The 27,221-nt window shown below is 36.8% G+C and overlaps 1 protein-coding gene across 5 annotated transcripts in view; it reads right to left on the bottom strand.

Annotated features, from left to right (window-relative positions):
• prd1 (pruning defect 1) overlaps positions 1-27,221 on the bottom strand; it is a 62,052-nt gene that overhangs the window by 12,361 nt on the left and 22,470 nt on the right. For 4 of the 5 annotated variants that reach the window (XM_069842650.1, XM_069842653.1, XM_069842652.1 and 1 more), the window contains 6 exons: positions 25,543-25,767; positions 24,461-24,618; positions 21,646-21,868; positions 13,933-14,088; positions 13,732-13,851; positions 1,365-9,709 (listed from right to left, as the gene is read on the bottom strand). In XM_069842650.1, coding sequence (XP_069698751.1) covers positions 9,587-9,709; positions 13,732-13,851; positions 13,933-14,088; positions 21,646-21,868; positions 24,461-24,618; positions 25,543-25,767 — 1,005 coding nt within the window. In that variant the 3' untranslated portion in view covers positions 1,365-9,586. Of the gene's footprint in view, positions 1-1,364; positions 9,710-13,731; positions 13,852-13,932; positions 14,089-21,645; positions 21,869-24,460; positions 24,619-25,542; positions 25,768-27,221 lie in introns of those variants that run through there. The other variant, XM_069842651.1, reaches the window with a different exon arrangement.

The following is a 27,221-nucleotide window of genomic DNA, read 5'->3' as shown; positions in this document are numbered from 1 at the left end:
TTGCAGCCACATTATCAATCACAACCAACTAACAGCCATCAACAAGTTGCAACACCAGCCAACATCTGTACTGTCATAGTGTTCCAAACCACAAAGTGGATTTTGCTCCATTGAACTCTGATAATATCTGATTATTTCCGATCTGAAGACAAACCTATTTGAGAGCCAACTGAAATGACGGGCTGTATACATATAGTCAGTAGCTGCAGAAAGGAACAAAGAAAAGAGTTCATATTAGATCAACAGAGAAGTTATCAGACTAGGACCACCACACTCAGTCTTCCGAAATATGCTAAACAATAAGTTACAATATTGCACAAACATTTGCACGCTATGGGATTCAAGAGTATAGTATAAAATTATTAAAACTATAAACCAACTTGTCTTTTTTTTAGGCCCAATTGTATAAAACTCCCTGACTAAAGATCAACTTTGATCGAAGATCGAAAAGTGAACCGAGTTCAGACACTTCTTCTATTGTATAAAACTTTTCTGCGATCAAATTACCTTGGTTCAAATGCAGTCTAAGTTCACGTGAAAAGGATTTGGCAACATCGCATAAACAGGTGAAATACGTGATGCGAGGACAGGTTTGTTCAATGTTGCCAATCTAGCGACTTTAACTCTTTTTCAACAACAATTTCTTTTAACTTTTATATTGCTTAAATAGGGATTTAGTGACCTTTTTAGCACCCCATAGTGACAAAATTTAATCTTTCTTTGTTGATAATGAGAAATCTAGCGACTTTACAACTACTTTTTGGCGACTTTCCGTATTACACTCTGTTGGAGACACTGGTTTTTTGTGCAATGTAAATAATGGCGGACAATAAGAAGAAGGTTGACTGTTCTCCAAGTTGTTATCATGTTATGGTGTTTGATACTGCTAAACATAATAAAGCTTTATAATTTTCGTTTAGTAATACAGTTAATTGAAAATTTATGAATGTACCTACCATATCCATTAATAATTAATGCTTGTTATAAACATAATATAATTATAGGTTATGTTATTTGATACGGCTGAACACGATAGAGCCTTATAAAATATAAGATTGTTTGTGTATTAAGGCAAGAAATTGAAAGAAATATATATAAATGTACCTATCATATCTATTAATATTAATAATAATGGATATTTTATTTGCACAATCTGTCACTCGTATATTTCAAACAGAAAATAAATAACTGAACTTGGATCATCTAACTTAATCGGAGAAATTTCTTCAGTCAAAGTTGACTTTAGTTTGAGACAAATTAATCTCAGATTAGACTTTATACAACACAAAATTCCAAGTTCAGCTGAAACAAGGATCAATTTAACCTCTGATCTAAGATTAAATGGTTTATACAATCGGGCCTTACTTTCACTAATTCTTTCAAATGCAGTATTTCACTTACAAGTCATAAGGCAAATTACTGCAGACTAGACCATATATTGCAGTAAAATCAAAGGTAATACAATTTATTAATTTGGTGTAAATCAGAATTTCACTTTTCTGATGTTATATGTAAAGCTGTAATTTTTATGCTGGTCTAAATACATCAAGTTTATTGGCATCAAATGCTTGACATCAAGCAAACTTCACATCTGACATGTCTACATGAAGGAGATTGTGGTTTCGCAAGCTTGAGACCATTTGCACAGTTTCATGATGATTCGTGCTGATTGTGGTTATTATTTACATTATAAAATTGTGTAAAATTTGTTTATAGAATATTGCTTTATCAACTTTTAAGATAATTGGGTTTAATAATGAGTATTTTGTCTATAGGTTTTTCTGTTCTGTATAAAAGTTTTCTTCACTTCTACAGTGAAAATGTAGTGTTTTTAAATTATTAAACTATATAAATTAGAAATGTAAACGGAATTTAACCACTAAACTAATAAGTTAGCAGCTGATTCATAAATACCTGTAAAAACTTTCTGGGGGGTAATGTAGAGGTAAAACTAAAACTAAAATGTTCTATACAACATTTCCCGCAAACCCTTACTTTCAGAGTTATTGATGCAAAATGTCCAATCTTGCTAGGTATCAAAAACATGGACCAGTAAAACCTTCGGATGTGTAATGCTCGCCTACATAGCGACTGCATTAGATGTTTGTTATTCGTACACCCCTATTACGTACAGTTGATTTCGATCTGATAGGACTTTGTTTACTGCACGTAGGTATGTACTGATCTTAGAATTTTACAGACCCCGTTCAACTCATTCCGAACTGTTTCATAGCTATTTTGATGCCATCAGAATATGAGTGGCATAAACAAGCACCTTCAGACGACCCCAAAGGTAGAAGTCTGGTGATCTGGCTGGCCAAGCAACTGGTGTTGCATGATCTATCTTACAGTACACAACTGAAGCCTACTGAACCAACGACAAAATAAATGTGTGCCTATGGGACATGCTGACTGTAGGAACTGCAACAGTGCCATACAACTGAACATACCTACGTACAGTAAACAAAGCCCTATCAGGTCGAAATCAACTGTAGTGGGGTGTATGAATAAGAAATATCTACCGCAGTCACTATGTATTCAAATGTGACACAGTCAAAGGCTTTACTGGCCCATGTTTATGCCTGGAAAGATATGGCACTATGCATTAGAGATGGGATAAACTGTTATTTTTAAGAAACAGTTTCGACTGTAACTGTTTCATGAACGAAACTGTTCCAAAATAACAGTTTCAAAGATAACAGTTTCATAAGAATATGTTTACAACATCAGTGCCAACTGTTCCAACTGTTTGAACCTCTCATCTGCTTCGGGAATATGTTTCAAGGCCCTTGAATCGTCTTTAAATCAGCTGTTCAGTGTATTATGACAACGAAAGATAGTTGTCGTAGGTTACTGTTAAGGGTACAGTAAATAACTACAATTAAAAATAAATCGATTTTAGTAAAAATAACGCATAGCTATAACCCTAGAAGAGTTTAATAACGATGACATTAGCCGAAGATATTTTTCGCGGTATATTAATAATTAACACTATGTCAGGGCACCATGAACATATTCTCCATCAATGGACAGCTAATAATTAGGAGATTTATTAGGGAATTAGATTCGTACAATTAAATTGCGCGATTCTACGTAGGTTACTGTTGCACGAAGGCCGTGTGGAACATGGATATTATATTATCTACTTTCGATTGGAGTTCAATGATAGTGCTACACATGGCATTTGCAGACAACAAAGAAGAGGAAAACTGTTTAGAAATTGAAATGTATATCTGGTGGAACCTTGATATCACTGGAGCAGTGTAACACTCTTTGGAACATTTGGAACAGGTTATATCACGAAACAGTTTCAGTTGTGAAACAGTTTCAAATAAACTGTTCCAGCTTTTTTTTAACCATCTCTACTATGCATCATAACTCTGAAAGTCAGGATTTGCGAGAAAAGTTGTATAGAACATTTTAGTTTTATTTTTACCTCTACATTACACCCAGAATGTTTTTACAGGTATTTATATATCACTCTGTATTTATTTGTATATGTATTTTATGTTCGTTTTCTTTCATTCATCGTCTATGATGATAAATGTCGAAGAGAATAAATGAGGAATGGAATGGCGGACCAACAGCCTAAAGAGTTTGCCAGTGTACAGCAATAGCATGTCTGACTGTGAAACTAGTGGGTCCATGTTCAAATCCTTGCAGGTTGAGATAGGTTACCTGGTTGAGTTTTCTTTCCAAGGCTTCCCTTCAATCAACTGAAGCAGTGATAATAATCTAAGTTGGAATTTTCAAGTTAAAGAAACAATAAAAAAAATCTGTTCCTCCATTCACTGTTTGAGTCGCTTGAGAAACTTCTTGCCCCAGCAACTAAAACTTACCCTAGTACAAACCCTAGTAATGCTGCACTTCGATTATTGTGACGTTTTGTTAAGTGACCTAAGTTCTGAACTCTCAGTCAAGTTACAGCGAACTCAGAAGATGTGCGTCAGATACGTGTGCAACATCCGATATGATCACATATCACCGTCCTTCGCAAGTCTTTCGTGGCTCCGACTTAAAGAACGCAGAACTTTACACTCTTTGTCTTTACTCTTTCGAATTCTGCACACTTTAACACCAAATTACCTTTCGTCTCGTTTCTCTTATCTATACTCTAACCACGACGTAAATACCAGATCACTTATCTGTGGCGCGTTAAGTATACCTCTTCATAGAACATCTCGTTATTCATCATCTTTTACAGTATCCACCTCGCGACAATGGAATTCCTTGTCACAAAGTATTAGGGGCTGCAAGACAATAAAAAACCTTTAAAAACAGCTTAAAAGATAACCTTCTTAGCATTTCACTCCAATCATACTGATTCAAACTATAACTGACTACATTGTTACTTCTTTCTTTAGACATCATCCTGATTGTGCTGTATTTTCAAAATTGTCTCATAATAATCTCTTTCTATCATCTAATATTATTTTAAATATATTAACATTCTATGTATTTTAGCTTAATTCTGCTACACAGTTTATTTCAGTGTTTAATTAATAGTTCATAGTATTTTGTTGTTTAATTCGTAAATAACTCTTGTATACATGTAACTCTCATCTAAATCAAATTGTTGAATTCTTTGTAAGTTCATGCATATGTATATACACTTTTTGCTGGTTGAGTGGAAGAGAAGGCCTTACGGCCTTAACTCTGCCAGCTAAAATAAATCATTATTATTATTATTATTATTATTATTAATTATTGCACAACTTTAGGCATTAAATCTCGGGCTCATTTTGCCACCATTTCTTCACATTACATTATCATCATTACCATAGCTCGGGTTAAGTTCACAGTGCAGCATGCTGTACTCGTAGAGCATGACCATTCGGCTACAAGTATCATTTACAGAATAGGAGTGGTAAGCACAATAAGCCTCAGGCTGAGGAGTAAGACTTTGGGTGCCTCCTCCAGAGGAGGGGGGGGGGAACCCAAGGAGGGAACGAAACTATCACAATCAACAAAAGCACCAGACAAGAACATGGTAAGGCAACAAATAAAATCAAAAGCCAATGAATGTTTCAAAAATAAAACAACTGGCAATAGACAAGCATGGGAACACAGCTACCAAATGGAGAAATACAAAAATAAACCCTGAGAGGAGGCAACCGCAACTCCCAGCTTAACAACACAACAAGACTATGTAGCTGCCCAAGTTCATAAATAGGCATTTACAAATTAGAAACCTGTACAATCTGTGAGGATGAAGATAATAAAATGAATAGCAGCAAATAGCTTACTACTACAACAGTGGAAAGTAATGATTAATAACACGCATGTGGTTAGCGACAGCGTCACCAATGCCATCTAGCGACTCGCTATGAGAACAAATACATAGGCTATATTTAAACCTAAAGAGAAAAATGTTAGCTTAAGAAACGTAATAACTAAATAAATTCAAAGCTCTTTCTTTTTGTTTTTGTACCCTTGTCATCTATATGAATTGTAAAATAAAATCTGAATTTTAATAAGGAAATGGGAGGAAGGAAAATTACTAGAAAAATAAAAATAATGATTATCTAGTCATTTGAAAGAAACGATTTGTTTAATATATTAGCTGTGTGTTACCTTCTTTCATTTTATATTTTTGTAGCCTCTTGAAAGTCACAAATGAATTGTTTAATTTTTTTACATGTGCTTTTTTAAAGACACTGAAATACTTGTCTACCAGCAATCTCATACAAACATTACTAAGAACGTTCACATTTACATTGTGTTTTAGAAAGCAATTAGTTATCTTATTTCTAAGTCCATGAAGACTTTCTCACAAAAATTTGTGAAAATCATTTTCAAATATTTCTGACATTTCAGGACAATTTATTCCCACTTTTCACTTTACTTAGTCAAGATACATTGATTCCTTTTCACTGCACATAAATTTGTGCAATTCAGTGCAACTTACATGGGCCATGTTATACTGAATGTCAACAATAGCCCTAATGGATAAGAGAGTTCATCTATTCCTCTCATCCTTAAAGGCTGTGTGACGTATCTTGTCTCACTGTGAAAAGAGAGAGAAAGGAGATATGTCTCACTTCGTCTGTATTGTTATGGCGATGGGGGAGTGGAGCGGTGCCATCCATCCATCCAGTGGCGGAAGGGATTAGTTGATACATTCTGTAGTACAAAATAAAATAACAAAATATCTCTCTTCGTACTGTGTAGTTCCGTCACTGAGCTTGTCTTTCAAGAAACTGAGTTCCGGCAGCCTGCACAATAACAGGGTTTTGAAAGGAATCCTGAAAATTTACAACCCTCCTATAATCTCCACCCTCATTTGAAGGGACTTGGTTTTATTGCTACTGAGACAAGATAAACCTTACCAGGTATAGCTACAATACTCAAATCAATCATAACCTCATTATAATATGGTCCTTACAATTCCTTGTTTTTGGGATACCTGACAATTATTTCCGTTCATTTGAATCTGGTACTTAAAACAGTCGTATACGGCACAAATAACACCTCTTCAGCCATTTCCTTAAATTACAGGACATAAGAAATAAAAAGATAAAAACATCGTTTTCACCAAAACATATCGATTGCCATGGACACTGCTGTTAGTTATCTTATCGAACCGCTAGGTGGCAGTCGTGGAGTATGTCGCCAATTTTTATTGTCACTTTCCACTATTGTAGTAGTAAGCTATCTGATAGCAGCCACTTACTACAACGTAAAAGACTAAATAAAGATATTCAGGAGAATAAAAACATCACTGTCAAGAGATCCTTCAAGTTACAAAAATCACTTAAGTCTATCAGTGCAATAATTATCTGACGAGCTGCTAGCAAAAGAGGAAGACAGAGTTGCTTGCATCTGTGATATTCTCTCAAGTTACGTGTGTCCACCGGGTAGTGCAAAATGAGAAACAATTCTGGCCACGCTTCCCAAAGAAAATAAATCAGAAGCAGAAATACTCTATGAATATAATCATGAATCACAAGGGAAGAAATGGACAGAAATAAATAAACTTTTGAAGACATACAGCCTAAAACCCAGAAAGGAAGCCGTAGCTATTTTCAGGTTGAATACAGGACATGACTGCCTTGCATCACATCTTTGCAAGATTGGAATTTACAACACAGAAGAATGTCCACTGTGCAAGATACCAGGATCGTCAATAAACAAACAACATCTGCTTCAATGTACTGAACTGAAGAAAGAAGTGCAGCAGTGCAGAAATGTGAGGCTCTTTACTGGGAGGCAAGAAGCAAAATTAGTTAAATGATCCCAAAAGTGGCCATTGGAAAACAACACTAGCAAAAGATGAAACAAAATTAAGCAGAATGAATCTGTGATAAGAAATGCAGTTTCTCTTATATAATGCTGGAAATAAACACTCAAATATTTTACAAGTGGGAAACAGGTTTCGTGTACCAAATACACAACAAATCCTACACTTCTTCAATATGAGAAGTTTGAACAGTGGTGTAAGAAAAAAAAAAAGGCAGATAATGTTTCTGAAAAGGTTATGTTGGCATATATATAAATTTTTTTCAATGAAAAGTGAAAAGGAGAAATGAAGTTCTCTATGGACTCATTATTCTATGCTGCGGTGTGCAATCCCATTCAAGAAAAAAGTGGACATCAGTAAGTACTCAAAATTGTCAGTTTTTTTAAAGTGGAAAAGTGAATTGTGAAAATGTTACTATTAACGTGTATTACAAATAAATAAAATTTTTACTTCACGACACTCAGTGCGGTAAAGTTGGTCATTACAATACTCGTTTCAATGTTGTTATATTTCACTTTACGTCATCAAAGCAGACAACAGTATTAGATTTTATCATCCATTATCCCACAGAACATAACTGATTACGTCACAATAAAGAGTAATGTAGGCTATGTGAACTTCTGAGTAAAAATTTTAACAATTCCTGGTTGCTTCCTGCGAATCTCCTGCCACACAGCACAGTTGCCAACATGGTCTACAGTGTTTTTCGCTTCAGGGAAAGTCCATGAGTGCGCTCTAGTGTAGTACCTATTACTTATTTACAGGTAATAAAAAAAAAACTTCAAGGATATGTCTAGACCGGTGCAGTAGATAGGCAGGTGAGTCTTCAGTGGCCATCAGAACGTAACTGTAGGCCAACTCTATTTGCCATCATTCACGCAATGGAAAATTACTTGACACAGATGTCTACATGAGTACCAACATCAAGCCAATAAACTTGATATGCTTAGACCAGTCTTTACCCAGCATTACAAAGGTTTCTGTATTGCCTTTTCCATTTGTCTTCTTATTACTATTTTCATGACTGAAGTTCTCGTCTTTCAGATGGACTTATGGTCGTTCATTGGCAATGCAGCAGGATTACTATACTTTAATCTTCAACCGGGGATAGTAAATTTCATAAAACTTTCGACTGTACTGATAATTACTGTCTCCTGCAAGTCTTTATCACTGTGTGTGGCATCACACCAGAAGCAAACACTGACTATGGACACAGAGATGTTTTTTCTCGTTTTCAAACTTGTCGCAATTCTCCAGCCAGCTGAGCATATCCTTCTGAGTGTCTGTGTGGTAGGTTGTGAGTATTGGAATGTATATATTATGCAGTATATATGTTATCATTAATCTCATTTATGAGCACTTTATGCAATTGTTATAATATTTCCATAGAACACGTACCAACGTGGCTGTTCTTTTAGTGAAGTGATTGAATGAATATCTGAGATCAACGCCATTGCCAGTTTTAAACCTATCAGTTGTCTCTCTCTCAGTCACCATGTTGTCTGCTGCAGACCATACATTCAATTTTCTCTCTAATGAGAAATGCGGAACTGAATGTTCGCGACAGTTCCAAAGTCAATCATGTTGCAAGACAACACTCAAGATGGGCACCAAACATGTAACAGTATTGTATCTACAGGTTTCCTTAACTTAGCGGTAATATGTATGAAGCAGATCACTACTTTACAAGTGTAGACGCATCAAGCTCTGATGCTGTGAAGAGTTCACAGAATTAACCTGTTATAAATATCAATTCTTTAAAAAATGTATTATTAATTAGATCTAGGCAAAATTCCCAAATAGCTATCAAATTACTTGAAGATCTGGTGGATATATACGAATAACAGATGTGACAATGCATCTGCCACCATCAGGAGAACAAGTCAACCTGTTATAACTACAATGCCCCATCCATTCGTTATACTACATCTCCAAGAATTAGCGACAATGAAACAATGCATTACACGACTCTAAAGCACAAATCTGGCAACATGGTGTAAACTGTCAACATTATTCATGATGATGTTGGCAAGAGCCACTGTCTGGATAATATACAGTAGAGTACACAATTCTGATACCACTCTGAAGCTAACAGCAGCTACGCTACACGAGTATATATGCACATGTACAGTTACTGTGCAACAAACGAGTATTATTAAACCTTGACCTGCCACGAGAGTTCAAGATCAACACACGAGAGTGATCTGGGAAATTATATACAGAAACCCATGACTCGAGACGCGATAGATAAATAAATAAAACGAAATTATAATGTAACTGTACATGGGTGCATGTGCGCAATCAATGTGGTGCTGCGTGTGGGAATACAGTGACTACGTCGCGATGTTACAAGGAGGCTTGAGAAGCGACGGGCAGCAGGGCATCCCAGGCACCCGCCAGGAGTGTGCTGGTCTCTGAGCAGCGTCTGCTCAATGCGCTGTCCACCAGTGGGCACAGGGGAAAGTCAGTCTGCAACACAACCGTCATCTTGCAATACTTCAGAGTCAGATGGCACCTTTTCATGTAGGAGAAGAAACGTCAGAGGAAAGTGGAATAGGGAGAGGGGTACAACAAGGATGCCGTTTATCATCTATCCAGTTCAACATCTACTTGGAGGATTTGATATATATTTCGTCACAACATTTCTTACATGTGATGGTGGATCTCACATTTTCACGTATACAGTGTCACCAGCGAATAGGGATTATATAGTACTATGGCTTGTGCAGCAAATACTGCAAACTAAGTTCATAAGAAATTCAAATAAAAATTGTTCAGATTTATTTTCAATGAAGAATACGAGACATTTCGAAAGTTATTTGCATCCATAATAGTGGAACATACTCCCTCTGAACGTTTTTTTTATGCCAAATACTTTTCCTTGAACCTATCCGTCTTCAGTTCTTGAGTTTCAATGCGAAATCAGGACGATCAGCGATTTTTTCATGTGGGAGTAATGCAGTAGCTATTTCAGGTCATTCCAGATTGTAGGTGAAAGTTAAAAAAAAATAAGGTTTGTCATGCTTTGAACAAAAGACTAAGCATCTTGGTATAGTTGCTGCATTTTTCGTGAACTACCCTGAAATATAGAGAGTAGAATCACTTTTTTCCCCCACTAAGAGATCTTGCTGAGGTGATCAAGAGACTACAAAATCTTGTAGGCCTCTTATTTTATTTTATTTTGGTCTTTTCTTAGGAATTGTAATTTTTGCGCTTCCTCCACACAATAATGATCTACCAAATACTGCTGGATTAATTTGCGTAACAATGAATGTTATCTCGTATATTTTCTGTAATATAGGCTGTTGTGAGAAATCTATTGCTGAGATGCGGAAAATGAGGCGAATGATATGTCAGAGTTGTAGAATCTTATATGCGCCCTAAATAAAATTCTCCATCTTAAATCGTTGGCAGTTTCAGTGTTTCATTCGTTGCTGGTTGCGGGAAATAAACTTACTCATCACGGTAGCAAGAAGTGAAATGGCATGCTATTCTCCCTACAACAAAATATGCTTGGCAGCGATCACAAATCTAATCGATTAAACCAAAGAAATATGAAATTAATTTTGATGTAGTTTAAAGACGCAGCTAAAATAGGAAGCATGACTCAATTACTACCAAGGAAAGTTAGAGAATCAGACATATAAATATCTATATCACACCGCCATTAAATATATGAAAAAGACCCACACCACTTGATTAATAAACTATAAAAGTATTTCATTTTTAATAACAATATTGATACCTTACGTAAGTTTTATAGTTTTCAGTAACATATATATAACCGTTACTCAGTGTATTATAGAAATGAAGCTCTAATATAAAATCTTCTTTCTCTGCGTCTACTTACATAAAACCCCAAAAGTTTTCACTTTCATATCATCAGTATACCATTATGTGTTGCATTAACTATAATAATATTTCATTTTAATGGTAATAATGTCATCAAACATTCTTAAGTTTTGTAGTTCTTAATATCCAATACACAGCTGTACTCGGAAAACTACAGACCAGAGAATCAGACCTGTAAATTATTTTTATACGTTATCAAAAAATTACACAAATTAAGATCGACATATTGGCATTATGATGTGAAAGAATCTGAACCATCTGAACTCTATGTCAGCAATCCTGTAGGTCATGGCCTTTGTGTAATAGTATATTGTTTATTGTGGTGTGTGTTTTGTTTTATTCTGAAATGCAATTAATTAATTATCAAAACTGACGAAAGATGGATTTTGGCAAATAGGAAAATGATGTAGGAAAATTGACATTTCACTGAAAACTACTATTTTTCTGAAAAACTTTGGGTTCCAAGCTTTAAAATGAGGGGTCATTTATTAAAATCCGTTCAGCCGTTTTCCCGTAATTTCCATTACTAGTCCAAATTATATATGTAGATGGTCACAGAGCAAATTTTCCTGTTCTCTTTATCTGTGCTCATGTGCTTTGTCCGCATTTAGTTCAACTTTCCAGCACTGGAGGTTAATGTAATCGAGCACACGCCAGAGTTCCTCGATAATAACTGAAGCCAATCACATTGCAGGTCAGTTACATTTAAACATGCATGTCTTGTCATTCGCTGCTGATGATGTTATGCACTTCCTAAGGCTCGATAAATACCTAACATAATCGCCCGCCATTTTGGTTCTTTCATTGGCATTCGCAGAAAGCACACAAGGACGTTATTTGCCGCTCAATTATTTGCTGAATTACAGTGCGTTTGATTTATTATCATAGGAGCTACGACATGGTAATGTTTAACAGTGCAGCAAATAGATTCCTCGTCTGGTAGCTCGACAACGAAGAACAAAATTGGCGAACGATACTGCCTACCTAGACTTCATAGAGCCTTCACTTCCTAAGACGTAAGCAAAGAGGAGGAGTCACGCCGGGAATAACAGCGTCGCGACTATAACTAACTCCACATCACCCCACTATAATCTTCGAGCATAACATCGGCCAAGCTATCTAAACACAACAGTAAATGAATGAATAAATAAATAATTAAAAATAAATAAATAGAATAGGCAAGTAAAATTCAAAGAAGAAATACATTCACAATATTACGTATTTTGTACACTACTATAATTATTAAATTATTAAAAACCACATCAACTGTTGCCCTAGAAATTGAATGTAATATTCAACCAATCAGGCACTATCTATTACAAACGGATCTAAAAATTCATTTCAAATTGAAAGCCTCATCCAGATCTCAGATATTCTTCAAACTCAGATGATATCCTGTGTAATTTCTATAAAATAAACAAAGAAGAAATACCAGTCTATATCACAGACACACTCATTGCTAAAACTCAAGTTATGAACGAAATTCCTCCATGGAAATGGGGAAATCATTCCAAAAATGATCCTCCATACATTCTCAAGTTAGATGCCATGGAACTACTCTGCAGCACATATAAGGATCATCTTCAAATTTATACAGATGGATCTCTAAATCCTAATAATGGGATATCAGGAGCAGGGTATTATATTCCAAAATATCAAGAAAGTTATTTCATACCATGTTCATCCTCCTCCAGTCTTGACACTGAATTGCTAGCTATTGATGCTGCTCTTCAATGTGTTACTTAAATTTCTGAAAAATCTATTTGCATACTTACCGACTCCAAGGGGGCTATATTTAATATAATCAAATATGTACCAAACCTATATGCACATAGAATTATTCCAATTCAGAAACAACTACAAAAGGAAATAACATTTCAATGGATACCTAGTCATTGTGCTATACCTGGAAACGAGAAAGTCGATAATATTGCAAAACAGGCAACATATTTGCAACCAAGACCTCTTCAAGTGATATCTCTATCCAGTGCTTTTGCTTCAGTAAAGTCTCATTTTATAAACCTATGGATCAACAATTGGCTCTCTTCTGACAAAGGAAAAACTTTTACAGTCTGTACAAAAGAAACCAGAATGACCTCGAAATGTACAAAAACTTGCCCAGACATGTTCAAACATTTTTAACAAGAGCCAGAACAGGTCACATTGTCACTCAATCGTACTTACACCGATTTCACATTTCTGATAATCCTACTTGTCTGTGGTGTAATAATCATGATGAAGATCTGGAACACATTCTTCTATACTGTCCATCCATAAACCACAAAAGAAGTAAATTAAAATCATCAGTACCAGTTGCAGAAGACACAGCCCTGCAGTATATATTGACTACACCCCACCTCTGGCTACTAGCAACAGGCATCTATAATGAACACCGATCAAAATACCCCTCATTTCTCGTGAAAAACAACAACTAAATAGACTACAGTGGACTATAGTGGACTTTATGTTGTCAGCAAACAGCTGGATACATTAAGAGGATTGACTGATTGATTAAATTAAATTATAATTTAATTTCTAATTTTATATATGCCTACAACTTTTTAAATAGTTTATGCTGTTTTTGTTTGTTTCTTTAAAATACTCTAAAGGACTATACAAAACAGTGAAGCACACCCCACCTGTTGCAGGGAGAGCCATAGCTGATGCAGCACGTCCTGGAAGCTTTGTAGCTCATCGAAGGAAGCAAAGTACAGCACCCAGTCACCACTGCTCTCGTGCACCTCCCGACACGCAAACTCCTGCAAGTTACAGTAAGGCATGTACAAGACAGAGATATGACAGCAACACCTGCCTGACAGAAACACGGAGGCAGCACTCACCAGGACACACCAGCTGCGTCCTGCAGTGAATGCTGTGAGGTCCTGTATTGCAGCACAAGCCAGCACCCGCAACGGCTGCTCCTTGCAGGTTACCAGGTGACGCTCTGTCAGCACCAGTGAGCAGGGCACTGTTGCCACACGCTCCTCCTCATAAACCTGAAACACAACCATATCCAGATAAGGGGGCTGTGCACAAGAGGACAGTGGTTTTGGCGATTTACATTCACAATAAGAAGTTACAAGAAATAAAACATATTGTGCAGAAAAATTAATATGAATAAAATGCTTAAAAATGTCTAGCATCACAGTAATTCCCCTCCACATTTTGTATCTAAGGCTTTTCGTCACACAAGGATGATATCTCACAGTATCAATTACTCACAAGCATAGCCATCCTTGGCAGTTTGAGTTCTGGTATGATCTATTAGTTATAATTTCCAGTTTGACATGAAAATTTCTTTGATAGGACATTATAGTGAAGTAAAATTATATCTGTATAATTCTATCTTCATGCTGAGGACACTTTGAAAAGGATCAATCCATACCAAATGGTCCAGGAATAAATTAATTGGTAGCTTGAGCATTTTTAAAAATGTTTATTTTATCATTTTCAACAGTTAAAAGATTAATCAACTCAAAACATCAATTTACAATTCATGTTGAGAAATAGTTAGCTAAGCCTCTTGTTAATAACATACAGTATATCAAAATATAATTAATTATTTATTCCGTCTTACACGAACCATCATAACACGTTACATTTGGTTAGTTGAAAGTAAACATCCAAGCCAACAACTACATACAGTTTCATCGCTCTGTACATAAGTAAATTTTGGATATTCCTTTTGACCCCTTGTCAAATCTTCCATTTGTATAATATATAAACGTGTGTTGCAGATCAGAATGAATACTCGACAATATTTGGTCACCGGGATGCAGTTTATTCAATTAAACTGATTACATGTACAACAAATACATCCCTTCATTTCAGCAACCTGTGTACGGCAGTAGCGGCCGGTGATCAAAATCCTCGGTGAGGCCAGATGCAACTAGTTTAAGTGCCTCTGACAGAAAATGTTTATTTATGATATTAATTATTATTGTTATTATATTATTAATATCATTATTACTGTATTATTATTATTAATAATAATATTAGTTTATTATTATTACTAATAATGAAAAATAATAATTTCACTCACCAAATAAGCTGTTATGCTGTGAGTTTCAGTGATTGTTTCAGTGTGATGAAGCATCCCATATTATGTGTTGAAATTCCCCTTTCTTTCTTTCTTTTTATTTTTTTCCTTTGACAGCAACGAACAAGGCCAACAGAGAAGTTTATTTTGCACCACATTACCACATAACCATTTATGTTGCCCATACCAGGATGCAATAGAAACTCGCGTTTTAAGATTATGTCAGAAAAATTATCAGAGATGTCATAGGTATCTCGGAGCCTCTCTCTTTATTTAAAACTTCCCTTCTTTCAATATTATTTCTTCTCGAAAAAGGACATTCTAACAATGAATTAACTGCACCGGAATTATTTCTGGCATTTGTTTCTGTTTATATTTACCCGAAATACATAACAACATTGGCCCAGATTCACTACACGAAGTACAATAGTACAACACCCTCGCTTAAGTCATAAACTGACATATAAGGGGAGAGAATAGTGTGGGTCTTTGCCTGCCAAAGAGCTGGAATGTTTGTTATTTATGGCCTATTTAGGAAGACAAGTCACCACTGCTATTCCCACCCCACTCTACCCTTGAGGCCGGCCCATGGATGGGAGGAGTGAAACCTGACGAGGCCAGACGAATTGTGCCTCAGCTACAACGTTTTAAGCACAACCTCAAAAGCCGGTGAAGACACATGAAAATGCAAAAGCAGACCTGGCACGAGTGATCCTGGCCTCAGGAACAAATTTTACTGCAAAACAGGTCTATATACATCACAAAATTTTCAAATGCTTCTACAGCGATATATGCTTCATTCAAATAACTAATACATTACATAAAAACAAAATTTGATTTCAGTTAAGCCAAGTGACTGAGGCCCGGCCTCACTTGCCTCAGTCAATCAGCCGCCACTGTGTACGGTGATGATTTAGATTTTTCGCATGATTTTGTAAGTAAATTCATACCTTCATATGGCATTTCAATATATTTCTCTATTTCACCTATCATAGATATACGTTTGTTTTTCAGATAGGAGAGCACAGAACACTTAACAATTTTTTAATCGCTCCATGAAATTAGTCATATTTGCTTTTATGACTCTACATTTAATAATATTAGGTTTTTTATATTTCTAGTAATTTATTGATTTTGCTATGATCAGCACATTGATTTCTACTCTGTATGCTTCCCTATTCACTTTCAACAAGTCATTGGCAACAGTGCAATATATTTAGGACACCAATGTATTGAGATCTACTTTGTATGCCAACATCATGTATTCAGTATTACTTCATAGCTATGCAAACTTACGTCGTTTTAATATATGACATGATCTTTCAATGTTGTTTTGGATGATTAATATTGTCACTATATCATATTTTTATTCTAGTTATGTTATTTCCAAATGTAAGACAAAGTTTTTGTAATTGATTTTAGATGATATCTGTTATATCCCGTACCTGAAGATGCCCTACAAAGGGCGAAAACGTTAGTATTAAGACTAAATAAGATGTAACACATCAGTGTTTTCTTTCATATGTAATCAATGCTTAAGCCATAAGACGGAATAAATAATTAATTATATTTTGATATATGTTATCAAAATACCAAGATGTAATATCTTACCATTTCCACAAAATTTAAATTAATAAAAGATGAAAATGTCCCAATGTGCAGTCTTAGAAAAAAGTTTGGTTGCACAGATACTTTATAAGTTTCAGAAAGGAGGCAGTGCACATGATCAGACATACAACAAGCGAATTTTTCTCCATTAATAACCAATGATAGCCATAACAGATAATTCTGTAGGACCAAAAAATTAATCTTTACGTAGATCATTCGCCCAACAGTGCATATATACTGTGGAATCTCGGCCATCAAGTCACTAAAATGAGTGCGATCCTTGTGTGATCGACTGTCGACTTAATATCTGTGTATCAATATATATATCGAATATGGAGTAACGCCACTAAGGGAAAATACCAAAGGAGAAAGATTCGATCCGGTGCTGTGGATTGAACCTCAGCATATCTCAGTGGTTAGAGCGTTCAGAGTGTAGAACTGGGAATCCCGGGTTCAATCCCCAGTGCCGGAGCGAATTTTTCTCCATTAATAACCAATGATAACCATAACAGATAATACTGTAGGACCAAAAAATTAATCTTTACGTATTAATTTTATTACCTCAACTAGTCATTCTCTTGTGAACCAGGACGCTCGTCCTCTGATAAAGCATAGTGCCTCCTTTCTGGGACTTCTAAAGTATCTGTGCGACAAAACTTTTTTTCTGAGACTTTACATCAAAATATAATTCCTGAGTATCCAAGGAAAACTACAGTTGCATCCTTTCGATTATTCACAGGGTATGACTGTCAAAACACTTAAACAAAATTGGAATTTTTTCTTCACCACTTTGTCCACTGTGCAGTCTTCAGGAAGAAATGGATCAGAATCATCTTCAAAATGTCCAGTCCTTTCCTCTAAATCCACTGTGTGTGAGAAATATTGGAGAGCAATGACTTTATTGCCAACAACTCAAAATTAATTAACAACAACATACTGTGACAGTCGGGAGTCGATCGCGTCCCACAGAGGTCGGGGGTGCACGAGAAAACGAGCGACGCAGCGAAGAAGGTTGCGGCCGCTCGGGTCTGGAGGGGACAGACGTAAGAGGGGGGGCGTGAGGTGGCAGCGCGGTCGTGACGAAGGGTGAAGGGGAAGTAAGCAGCTGGTGACTGAGGGGAGAAATCCAGAGAATTCGAGAGGTGCCATCTTCTGCACAACCGTAGAAATTTCCAGCATCGTACTCTCCAGAAACTATGGTTTGGTTATAAAAGAAGAGAGGCAAGTGAGCAAGTAGTCGTTGGACAGCAAGCCAGCCAGATTTGTGTAGCAGTGAAGCCAGCTTCGAGACCGGAGTTCGACTTGAGTGTGTCCGCAGCTGTGTGAGCATCTGAAGTCCTGAGTCAGAATGCAGTGGACCGCAGTTGGGGGACCTGAGTTCGAAGTTCAGTGGACTGTCTCTGAAGGTCTGGGATTCGAGATACTGTGAACTCGAGTGACTGAGCTAGAAGAACTAGCCAAGGCAAACGAACTGTGAACTGAGAATTGGCAGTTCTGATTTGTAAATAGTGCTTTGTGAACATTAGTTAAGGGAATGAACAGGTGAAATATTCAAATTATGCATTTGTGATGCTAATGGACTGAAATTTTTACCACAGAGTGCTGATATGTATTTAAAACATCCCTATAAATTTCATCAATGTATCTTAATTAGTTTTGAAGAAATTAATTATTTACCAATTAATACTAATTAATATTTAAAAAATGCTGCATGATGCATTATGAATTTAAAAAAAATATGGAACAGTTCCTCTAACAATAATAAAACATCTATCACATGATTTTTAGTTAGCACATCTTAGTTTCTGAGAAAAAAATTCAAAACTGGGTGAGTGCCAATTTAAAGAAAAAAATTAATTTCATGCATCTTAATCAATTTATATCTTGGCAAATAATAAATATTTTAAAAATCCATGTGACAGTCTTTTTCCTTTAGGTAATGTGGGCTTGTGGTAAAAATTTCATCACAATTGGTTAAGAAATGCATCATATGGAGCAATTTGAACATGTTAAAATGTAATAATATTTAAAAGGGAGAAAATCAAGTTTTAAAGTACAACACTATGTTTGAGTACTTACACATTATGGAAATTGCTTATAACCCTCCTGCCTGATATGTTGACCCCTCCTGCTGCTTTTTCCTACTTTCAGTGACACTTTTTGACAAACGTAGCTTCTTCCTGCTTGTTTTGAAGTTCTCACTGGTTGAAGTAGCCGCTTGCTGCAGTCGACGCTTGTCTCTCCTATTGCCAATTTTGTATGCTGCAGGAGATAATTTCACTGTTGACACTAAATCTCTCATGGAAATGTTTGCTGTACAACCCATGTTAAATTCAGTCACAGCAGAAGTAACAGCCACTTCAAGTTTTTTTTTTTGATACAAAAATTTCTTTTGGGCACTTCCGCCATATCACACTATGAACACTTTCATTCACATTTTGAGTTTTTCCTGCAGTGCACTTGCTAAGAAGTTCATCACTAGCTAGTCTACAGTACACTGGCATGATTTTAGCCACAACATCAGGTCGCAACACTGTCTTCATGGTTTTCAAGTCATGCTTCGGAACAGCTTCTTGCTTCGCAATGGCCCGGTTGAAGAAGCACCATGACTTTTCACCACTAGGGCATCTTGAATGCAGGGGCTTGTCATCCGTGGACATTGCATGGTCAAGTGTTGCATAGATGGCTTTCTTCATCTTGTTTACATCGGGGATATTATCAATAATGGCCTTTCTGTAGTAATTTTGCAGTCGAGGTATCATTTCTGCAGTCAGACTTCCCTTTTTTTTTGCCTCCGATTAAGGAATCTGTCCCTCTCCATTCCCTAACAATATTCTGTAGACCTTTACCTACTCTCTTAGCAACGTGGTTCACACATTCTTCTTTTCTAATGTCAATGCCTTCACCATAAACTTGAAGCTGCTGAAGATGATGGTGTGTTTTTGCATCCCCATCAGACAATAAGGTTGTGTACCTCATATTACACAACCTAATGGACCGGGTCCAGAGAATTTCTGCAGCTTTCATTTCCATGGCATTTGAAGATCCATCAAAATTTTTCTCACAAACACCAGCATCTTTGTGACTTTGATATCACTGTTTATATTCGTCACTTGCAACATCCATTTTTTTTCTGTCTTTTCACAAGTACTGCAATATTTTGACATTATTTCAAAATCTAACACTAGCCCTGTTAAAATATCTATGACTAAACCTAAACCATACTTTGATGTATGTCCACGCTTCATCCATGTGCCATCGTATGACACACCAATATTTATAACATCACTATCACTAATAGAACTGTCCACTTCCATGTGAGCTCGTCTAACTGCAGAGTGAGAATTTCTCAACACATGTTGTCTAACAAGTTTGTTTTCTTCCGTCAGTTTTATCAGGTGAGAGTTGAAGGATGGTGAGCTCAAACCTGCCATACCCATAGCCATACAATGTTGTTCCATAGCAGAGTGTCCTTTTCCCATGGTAACAAAGGCGTTGACTGTTCTCCTATTTACATCGAAGGGAGGTCGAGTTGACTCAGTGTTACCTACCTTAGGGCTTGTATACATTTCATTCAACACTGTGTTGCAATTATAACACTTCACTATCACTTTAAATGCAAAGCCTGATGGTTCAGTAAGCTCAGCTTTTGCACTATCCATTCCACATTCACCACATTTTACTCCTTTATACAATTCACTCCACAAACTTACATGCACTAATGTGTAGTCTTCACTACACTGGGGGGCACTTATATTTGAATTCTCCTGCAAGTTGCCATATTTTATCAACTTTATCTCACTAGCACTTTGTTTATTATTTGGTTCTTTTGACACTTGATCTTCATTATCACCAACTAGGCCTAACACATTTTCTTGTTGCACACATTCCACAATAGTTTTGGCATTCTTCCACCTTATATTTGCTAAATTTTTAGCCCTATTAGCATATTTTGATCGTTTCTTGCCCTTATTATGAATGTCACTTAGTCTATTCATGTTTAGAAAACTAAAACTATGCCTAAAATGCTAAATGTTGAGTTATACACGTGGTCTTGAATGTTATTGTGACGATTCCTAACCTAATGCACTTATACTAACTTATTCACACTAATATATACAACTAATTGAATACAAAATTAGTATAAAACTTTAATAACATCCTAAATAACACGAAATCAGCAAAACAAGTATGAATATTCACGTACAAACGCACAAACTCGAGAAGAAACGATCCACAAACAATATTTTGCCATTCACAGTTTCAAAACAAAGTATTTGCAGGGCTGACAGGCAAGCTGATAGTGTATTCAGGAGTGACAACAAACTTAATTTCACTAGATACACACCAGAAAAAAAAACTAGCCCGCTTTATTCAAATTACAAGGCTCAACATAAACTTTAGAGCTGACAGCTCGTTTAAAGGGCAACGAAGCATGTGCAAGCAGACATTTAAACGTCATGTGACACGGTTTAAAGGGCTCCCAAATAAAAAATGAGGCCATATTATGAAAGTAGAAGGTTTAAATAAAATTATGAACATAAAAACAAAAATTTGTATTTTTTTCCATTTTTCCACATTTTTCACCTGTTCGTTCCCTTAAGATTAACAATACATTGTTGTTCTCAATAATCCAAGTGAATTGTCATTGTCGTGTGTGGAGTGCAATAACGAATACTGTGTTGCTGTGTGTAGTGGAAATCCCATTGTTGACGGGAGTGTTTACATTCAATTTTAGAAAGTGATTATTGTTGTTTTGAATAAAAATTACACTATTGTTTTGTATTAAAGTTACAATACCTTAAGTCAGGATTACAAAACTTGCATATACAGTACATAATTTTTCTTAAAAAATCACTTTCATGGGACTGCCTATAATCCATACCAAGCCACAAATCGCACTTACGCCAGATGCTGCTTGCACGAAGGCCTGCAGCCAATCAGAAGCTTCATACTCATCAGCAGCAGCGAACTGGAATGATCTTCGAGGACCCAGGAGAATTTCGAAGGTATGTGGGCGCTGAGCATAAGGAATACGACGACATCCCCGACACCCATTGCCTCTCAGAGGAATCACTCGCTTGGGCAGACGTTGCGATTTGTCTCCAAACATGTAGACAACACCTGCCCTGCAAAACAAACCACACAGTCAAACTATGCCTAAGTTTCAATCAGTGTGGGTGCTATTCAGAGACATTTCGCAGCACGCGCTACGAGCGTACTAAGCTAGCCCCGGCTATCCACTGGTTACTAGTACAGAATTCAAATCATATCCTATCGCTAACACTGGTTTATGAATACGAAAAACGCTGATCATGCACCGAAAGCCCGCGCTAAAAATGTCTATGAATACAGCCCTGTGACTCTGGGGAGATTTTAAGGGAGAATGGACTTTTCGTTCTGCAAAGGAATTTTACAATTTTACATTTGTTCGGATCAAATTTCTGAAGATTTAGAAGACAAAACTGGGATTTAAATCAACGCCTTTCCCAAAACACGCTATGAAATGTTTCAAATAAAACAATTTTTATCTAGAAAAAAAGCAGAAACGAGCAAAATTGTACATTACTGACAAAAGAGACACAATGTTTCGAAAGTGAAATGATTGTTGCTTTTTTGAAACGCAAAAGTTTCAATGAAACAAATATCCATTAGGACTTTAACAAAAGTGAAAATTGGCACATATGTCGTTAGATTTTTTGTCCAATGTTTTACAGCAACAATTATTATATTTTTTTTATACACAGGGTGTCCAAATGAAACCTTTACAACTTCAGACGTAAATAAATTTCGGAATATGTATGATAAGTCTTTCTTGTGAAATTTAATGTACCTTGTTAACATGTTTCGACCTATTTTGGGTCATCTTCAGAACTGGTCGTTGTTAGTGTTGGCGCCTCTTGTTTCCTGTGTGGGTGCGTTCGTAGTGTAGAGTCAAAGAGTGTGTGTGTTTAGAAATTGAGTTGTGTGTTGAGAATATCGTTGGGGTATGTTTTCGTGTGTCTGTATATTTCATATTGTTCTAGTGTGTTGAGTTTCTGGCTTTTTGGTTGGATGTGCAGTATTTCCATGTCTGTGTTGATGTCTCTGTAGGTGTGGTTGGCATTTGTGATGTGTTCTGCATATGTGGAGGTGTTACAAAGAGCACATCACAGCCATAACAAAATTACAAAACACCTCCACATATGCAGAACACATCACAAATGCCAACCACACCTACAGCAACATAGACACAGACATGGAAATACTGCACATCCAACCAAAAAGCCAGAAACTCAACACACTAGAACAATACGAAATATAGACACACGAAAACACACCCCAATGAAATTCTCAACACACAACTCAATTTCAGAACACACACACTATTTGACTCTACACTACGAACACACCCTCACAGGAAACAAGAGGCGCCAACACCAACAACGACCAGTTCCGAAGATGACCGAAAATAGGTCGAAACATGTTAACAAGGTACGTTAAAATTTAACACAAGAAAGTACTTATCATACATATTCCGAAGTGATACAGTGTTAAAAGTTGTGTAATCAAGATGTATATATGTAAATAAATTATTGAGGCATATCTGGATGCAGTTTTCTGCATGTTAATCGGAAACTGTCAAAGTTTTTATGGAAATTTGTTGGATTGTTCAAATGCATTCTTTGGTTGCAGGTGTGAATTTTGATGAAATCTGGCAGTAAAGGAGATGTGGACACTTCAAGAGATGGCAGAATGTGTGTCCTGGTTTATCCATACACGAACAGACACAGGTGCAACGCTACGTCCGGACCCAATATGGATGAGAACCATCATCACGGCCAACAATCCGGAAACGGCACTGATAATTTATGGAGACTGGAAGTGTGCTGCGGCAAAAGGGAAGTGGGTGGTGAAACAAAAGTGTAGAGGACATTGAACGTGTGCAAAGTACATTTGTCCGAACCCCTAGTTAGTCCATTCACAGTGTCGCCAGGGAACTGAACTTGTCACATTCGATTGTCCACAAAGTCCTTCACAAGAATCTCAGGTTTACGTGTGTGCAAGCTCTTCAGCCAGATGATCGTCCAGGCCGCACAGCATTTGCTGTCGATGTGCTGGCTAGAATTGATGCCGAGAAAGGATTCCTTTGGACAAATGCACCTTGCACATGTTCAATCTCATCCACCACTTGTGCTTCGCTGCCCATTGCTCTTTTATTGTAGCACACTCCCAATCTCCATAAATTTTCGGTACCACTCTCGAATTGTTGGCGGCTCCCTTCCATATCGGATCCGGATGTGACGTTGTACTTGTGTATCTGATAGTGTCTCGATAAATCAGGATACACATTGTGCCATCTCCTGAAGTGATCACATCTCCTGCACAATCAGATTTCAGATTCTACCAAAATTCACACCTGCAACCAAAAAACGCATTTCGACAATCCAACAAAATTCCCATAAAAACTTTGACAGTTTCTGATTAGCATGCAGAAAACCGCATCCAGATATCATGTCTCAATAATTTGTTATTTACATCTGAAGTTGTAAAGGTTTCATGTGGACACCCTGTATTTTAATGCTTTTCACAGTGTAATAATTTTCTTTTCCAGTCTCTATAAGAGCAAGATAGATTTCAATGTGTCCAAATTTTAATCTTGGTGGACATTTCCCCTTTTACCACTTGCAAGTTGGCCAACAACTGAATTATTTTGGCTTATAACGAATGATGTTACTTACTTAAGCATGAAGAAGCCAGGCTCCCATGGCTGCAGGGGAGCATCTGTTGCTGGCCGGAACATGAGGTGCCCTTCTCTAGTTGGCCCCATTGGTGTTGATGGGGGACTCACATGATCGTCCTGGAAGTGGACCATTGCATAGTGGCACAATGCTTCATCCTGAAATCGAAAGACATGTATTTGGTATATCTAACAGAACACACAAATTAAATTGGTACTGATAAATGAACAGGGATTATAAGTGGATGCAGGACTGGTACACTAGATCATAAAATATGTTGATATTGTTATTTCATTTGTGACCTGAGTACCTGTATTTTACAACATTTGAAACGAACATCTGTTTATCACCAGTGATGAAAATTAAATTATCAACATGTCATTCTGAAACAGTAGGTATAAATATTATACTTACTTACTGGCTTTTAAGGAACCCGGAGGTTCATTGCCGCCCTCACATAAGCCCGCCATTGGTCCCTATCCTGAGCAAGATTAATCTATTCTCTATCATCATATCCCACCTCCCTCAAATCCATTTTAATATTATCCTCCCATCTACGTCTCGGCCTCCCTAAAGGACTTTTTCTCTCCGGCATCACAACTAACACTCTATATGCATTTCTGGATTCGCCCATACCTGCTACATGCCCTGCCCATCTCAAACGTCTGAATTTAGACTTGTAACATTCCAAGTACCAAATCTCAAAACCTTATTCCTTTGCTGTGGTCGTGCCAGAGAATCAGTCCCATTCCAAGGCTTATTTGAAGGATTCGTAACAAGCTGTTTTTTTACGGTAATTGGTCGTTAGCCCTTCACCCAACCCCCAAGCTGGAGGACCACCCCTCATCGGCTGTCCGTGACTGCTTATTCAATATATTCACAGCTACCCTCCATATCTGGAGGCCGTCTTCTCGATCCGCAACCTGAGGACGCGCCATGCCGTGGTGATAGGGACCCACAATACAATAAATATTATACTTACATTTTTAAAATTTAAATATGAGATATGTTAGAAATAGACTCGTGTAACGAAGAAAATGCGTTTGATAGAAGCTTCTACGACAGGATACTCCATCACCCACCTCCAGCATCATAATCTGTTGGGCCAGTCCCTGTGCCAAGGCCTTCATGTCATCCAGCTCCAACACTCGCACGGCTGGCAGCACAGGCTTGGAGGGGGCACGCCTCATAGCAACCTCCACATGCCCCACGAGCTGTTCCGTGATAGCTCGACTACCAGTGACGACCAGGAACTGTGTTCGTCTATCCACACTCACGAACAAAACTGTCTGGGCACTCGGCCCCACCTTGACAGCAACACCAGAATTATGTCACTCCTTTCCACAAGTTCAAAAGTACCCTAATAACCTGCACTGTCTTACACATGCAACATAAAATAATGCAAGACTTTACACAACCTCAGCACACAAGTTTATGAGCAAAGTTCAAAAATGATATTCGACAACATTGTTAATATTAACATTGCTTCTTAACTTCAACCTTTTTAGTTGATTATTTAACGATGCTGTATCAACTACTAAGTTACTGAGGTCGAATATTCGCCATGGGAGTACCTGATATTTACTTTATAGTTGAATCGATTTTTTGAGAAACCCCTTAAGTTACGAAATACAAAGTTTTGGGAAACACAAAAAAGTCCACACCTGTGGAGTAACGATCAGCGCGTCTGGCTGCGAAACCAGGTGGCCCGGGTTCGAATCCCGGTCGGGGCAAGTTACCTGGTTGAAATTTTTTCCAGGGTTTTCCCTCAATCTAATACGAGCAAATGCTGGGTAACTTTCGGTGCTGGACCCCGGACTAAGTTCACCGGCATTATCACCTTCATTTCATTCAGACGCTAAATAACCTAGATGTTGATACAGTGTCGTAAAATAACCCAATAAAATAAAAATAAAAAAAAAAACACAAAAAACTGTTAGAAGATATTCATGTGTTAAGAACTGAAATATTTGAAATGGAAAATTTTGGTAAAAACATAACGAATATTTCTGTATGCAAAAGAATATTTTTTAAATAGAATATGACTGAATATTCATGTTTAAAAATGTTTCACTTACAGGGTTTCTCAAAATCTGGTAAAGATTTAATAAAACAACCGCTTTATTTCACGATATAATTGAAAATTTTGTTAAAAAATAATACGAATTTGATTCTCAGCACCAGTATTTAGAAGCTGACTTCATAATTTTTGCTTCATGTGAACAAATTTTACTCTAACCTGTATGAAATGCCACTAAGGACATGAATATTAAAGTTCTGCATGAAATAATCGAATGCAATAATACACTACACAAAAGACAACAACATTATTCTAACAAACCCAAAATTCAGACACAAAATAATTAATTTACCGAACACAACAGCTTAGGCTATAGTTTAGTTCATTCTGTGTCACTGACTTCACGAAACCTAATTTTCAAGCGCACATTTAATAACAGAAATACCGTTTGACGTGTAGTACTTTTCTAGAAAATGGTGTATCTATCTCTATAGAACAGGAATTAGCAATAAACTCAGTTTTATTAAAATTTGACTTATGGGGTTTCTCAAAAAACCGATTCAGTTATGAAAAAGCTCGCAAAAAAAAATCCAACCACGTAATCAGTCCAAGTGGGAATCGAACCAATGCCCAAGTGCAGCTCCAGATCAGATGTTCACCTTTCAACTGAGCTACGCCAGTGGCTACTTCTTTAAGATATGACTTGACAATACTATTGACCAAAAATTCTGTTTTTTCAAG

The sequence above is a fragment of the Periplaneta americana genome, chromosome 12 (assembly GCF_040183065.1).
Source record: "Periplaneta americana isolate PAMFEO1 chromosome 12, P.americana_PAMFEO1_priV1, whole genome shotgun sequence".
NCBI lineage: Eukaryota > Metazoa > Arthropoda > Insecta > Blattodea > Blattidae > Periplaneta > Periplaneta americana.
Note: the sequence above shows the minus strand (reverse complement) of the source record. Positions and strands in the feature narration are given on the sequence as shown.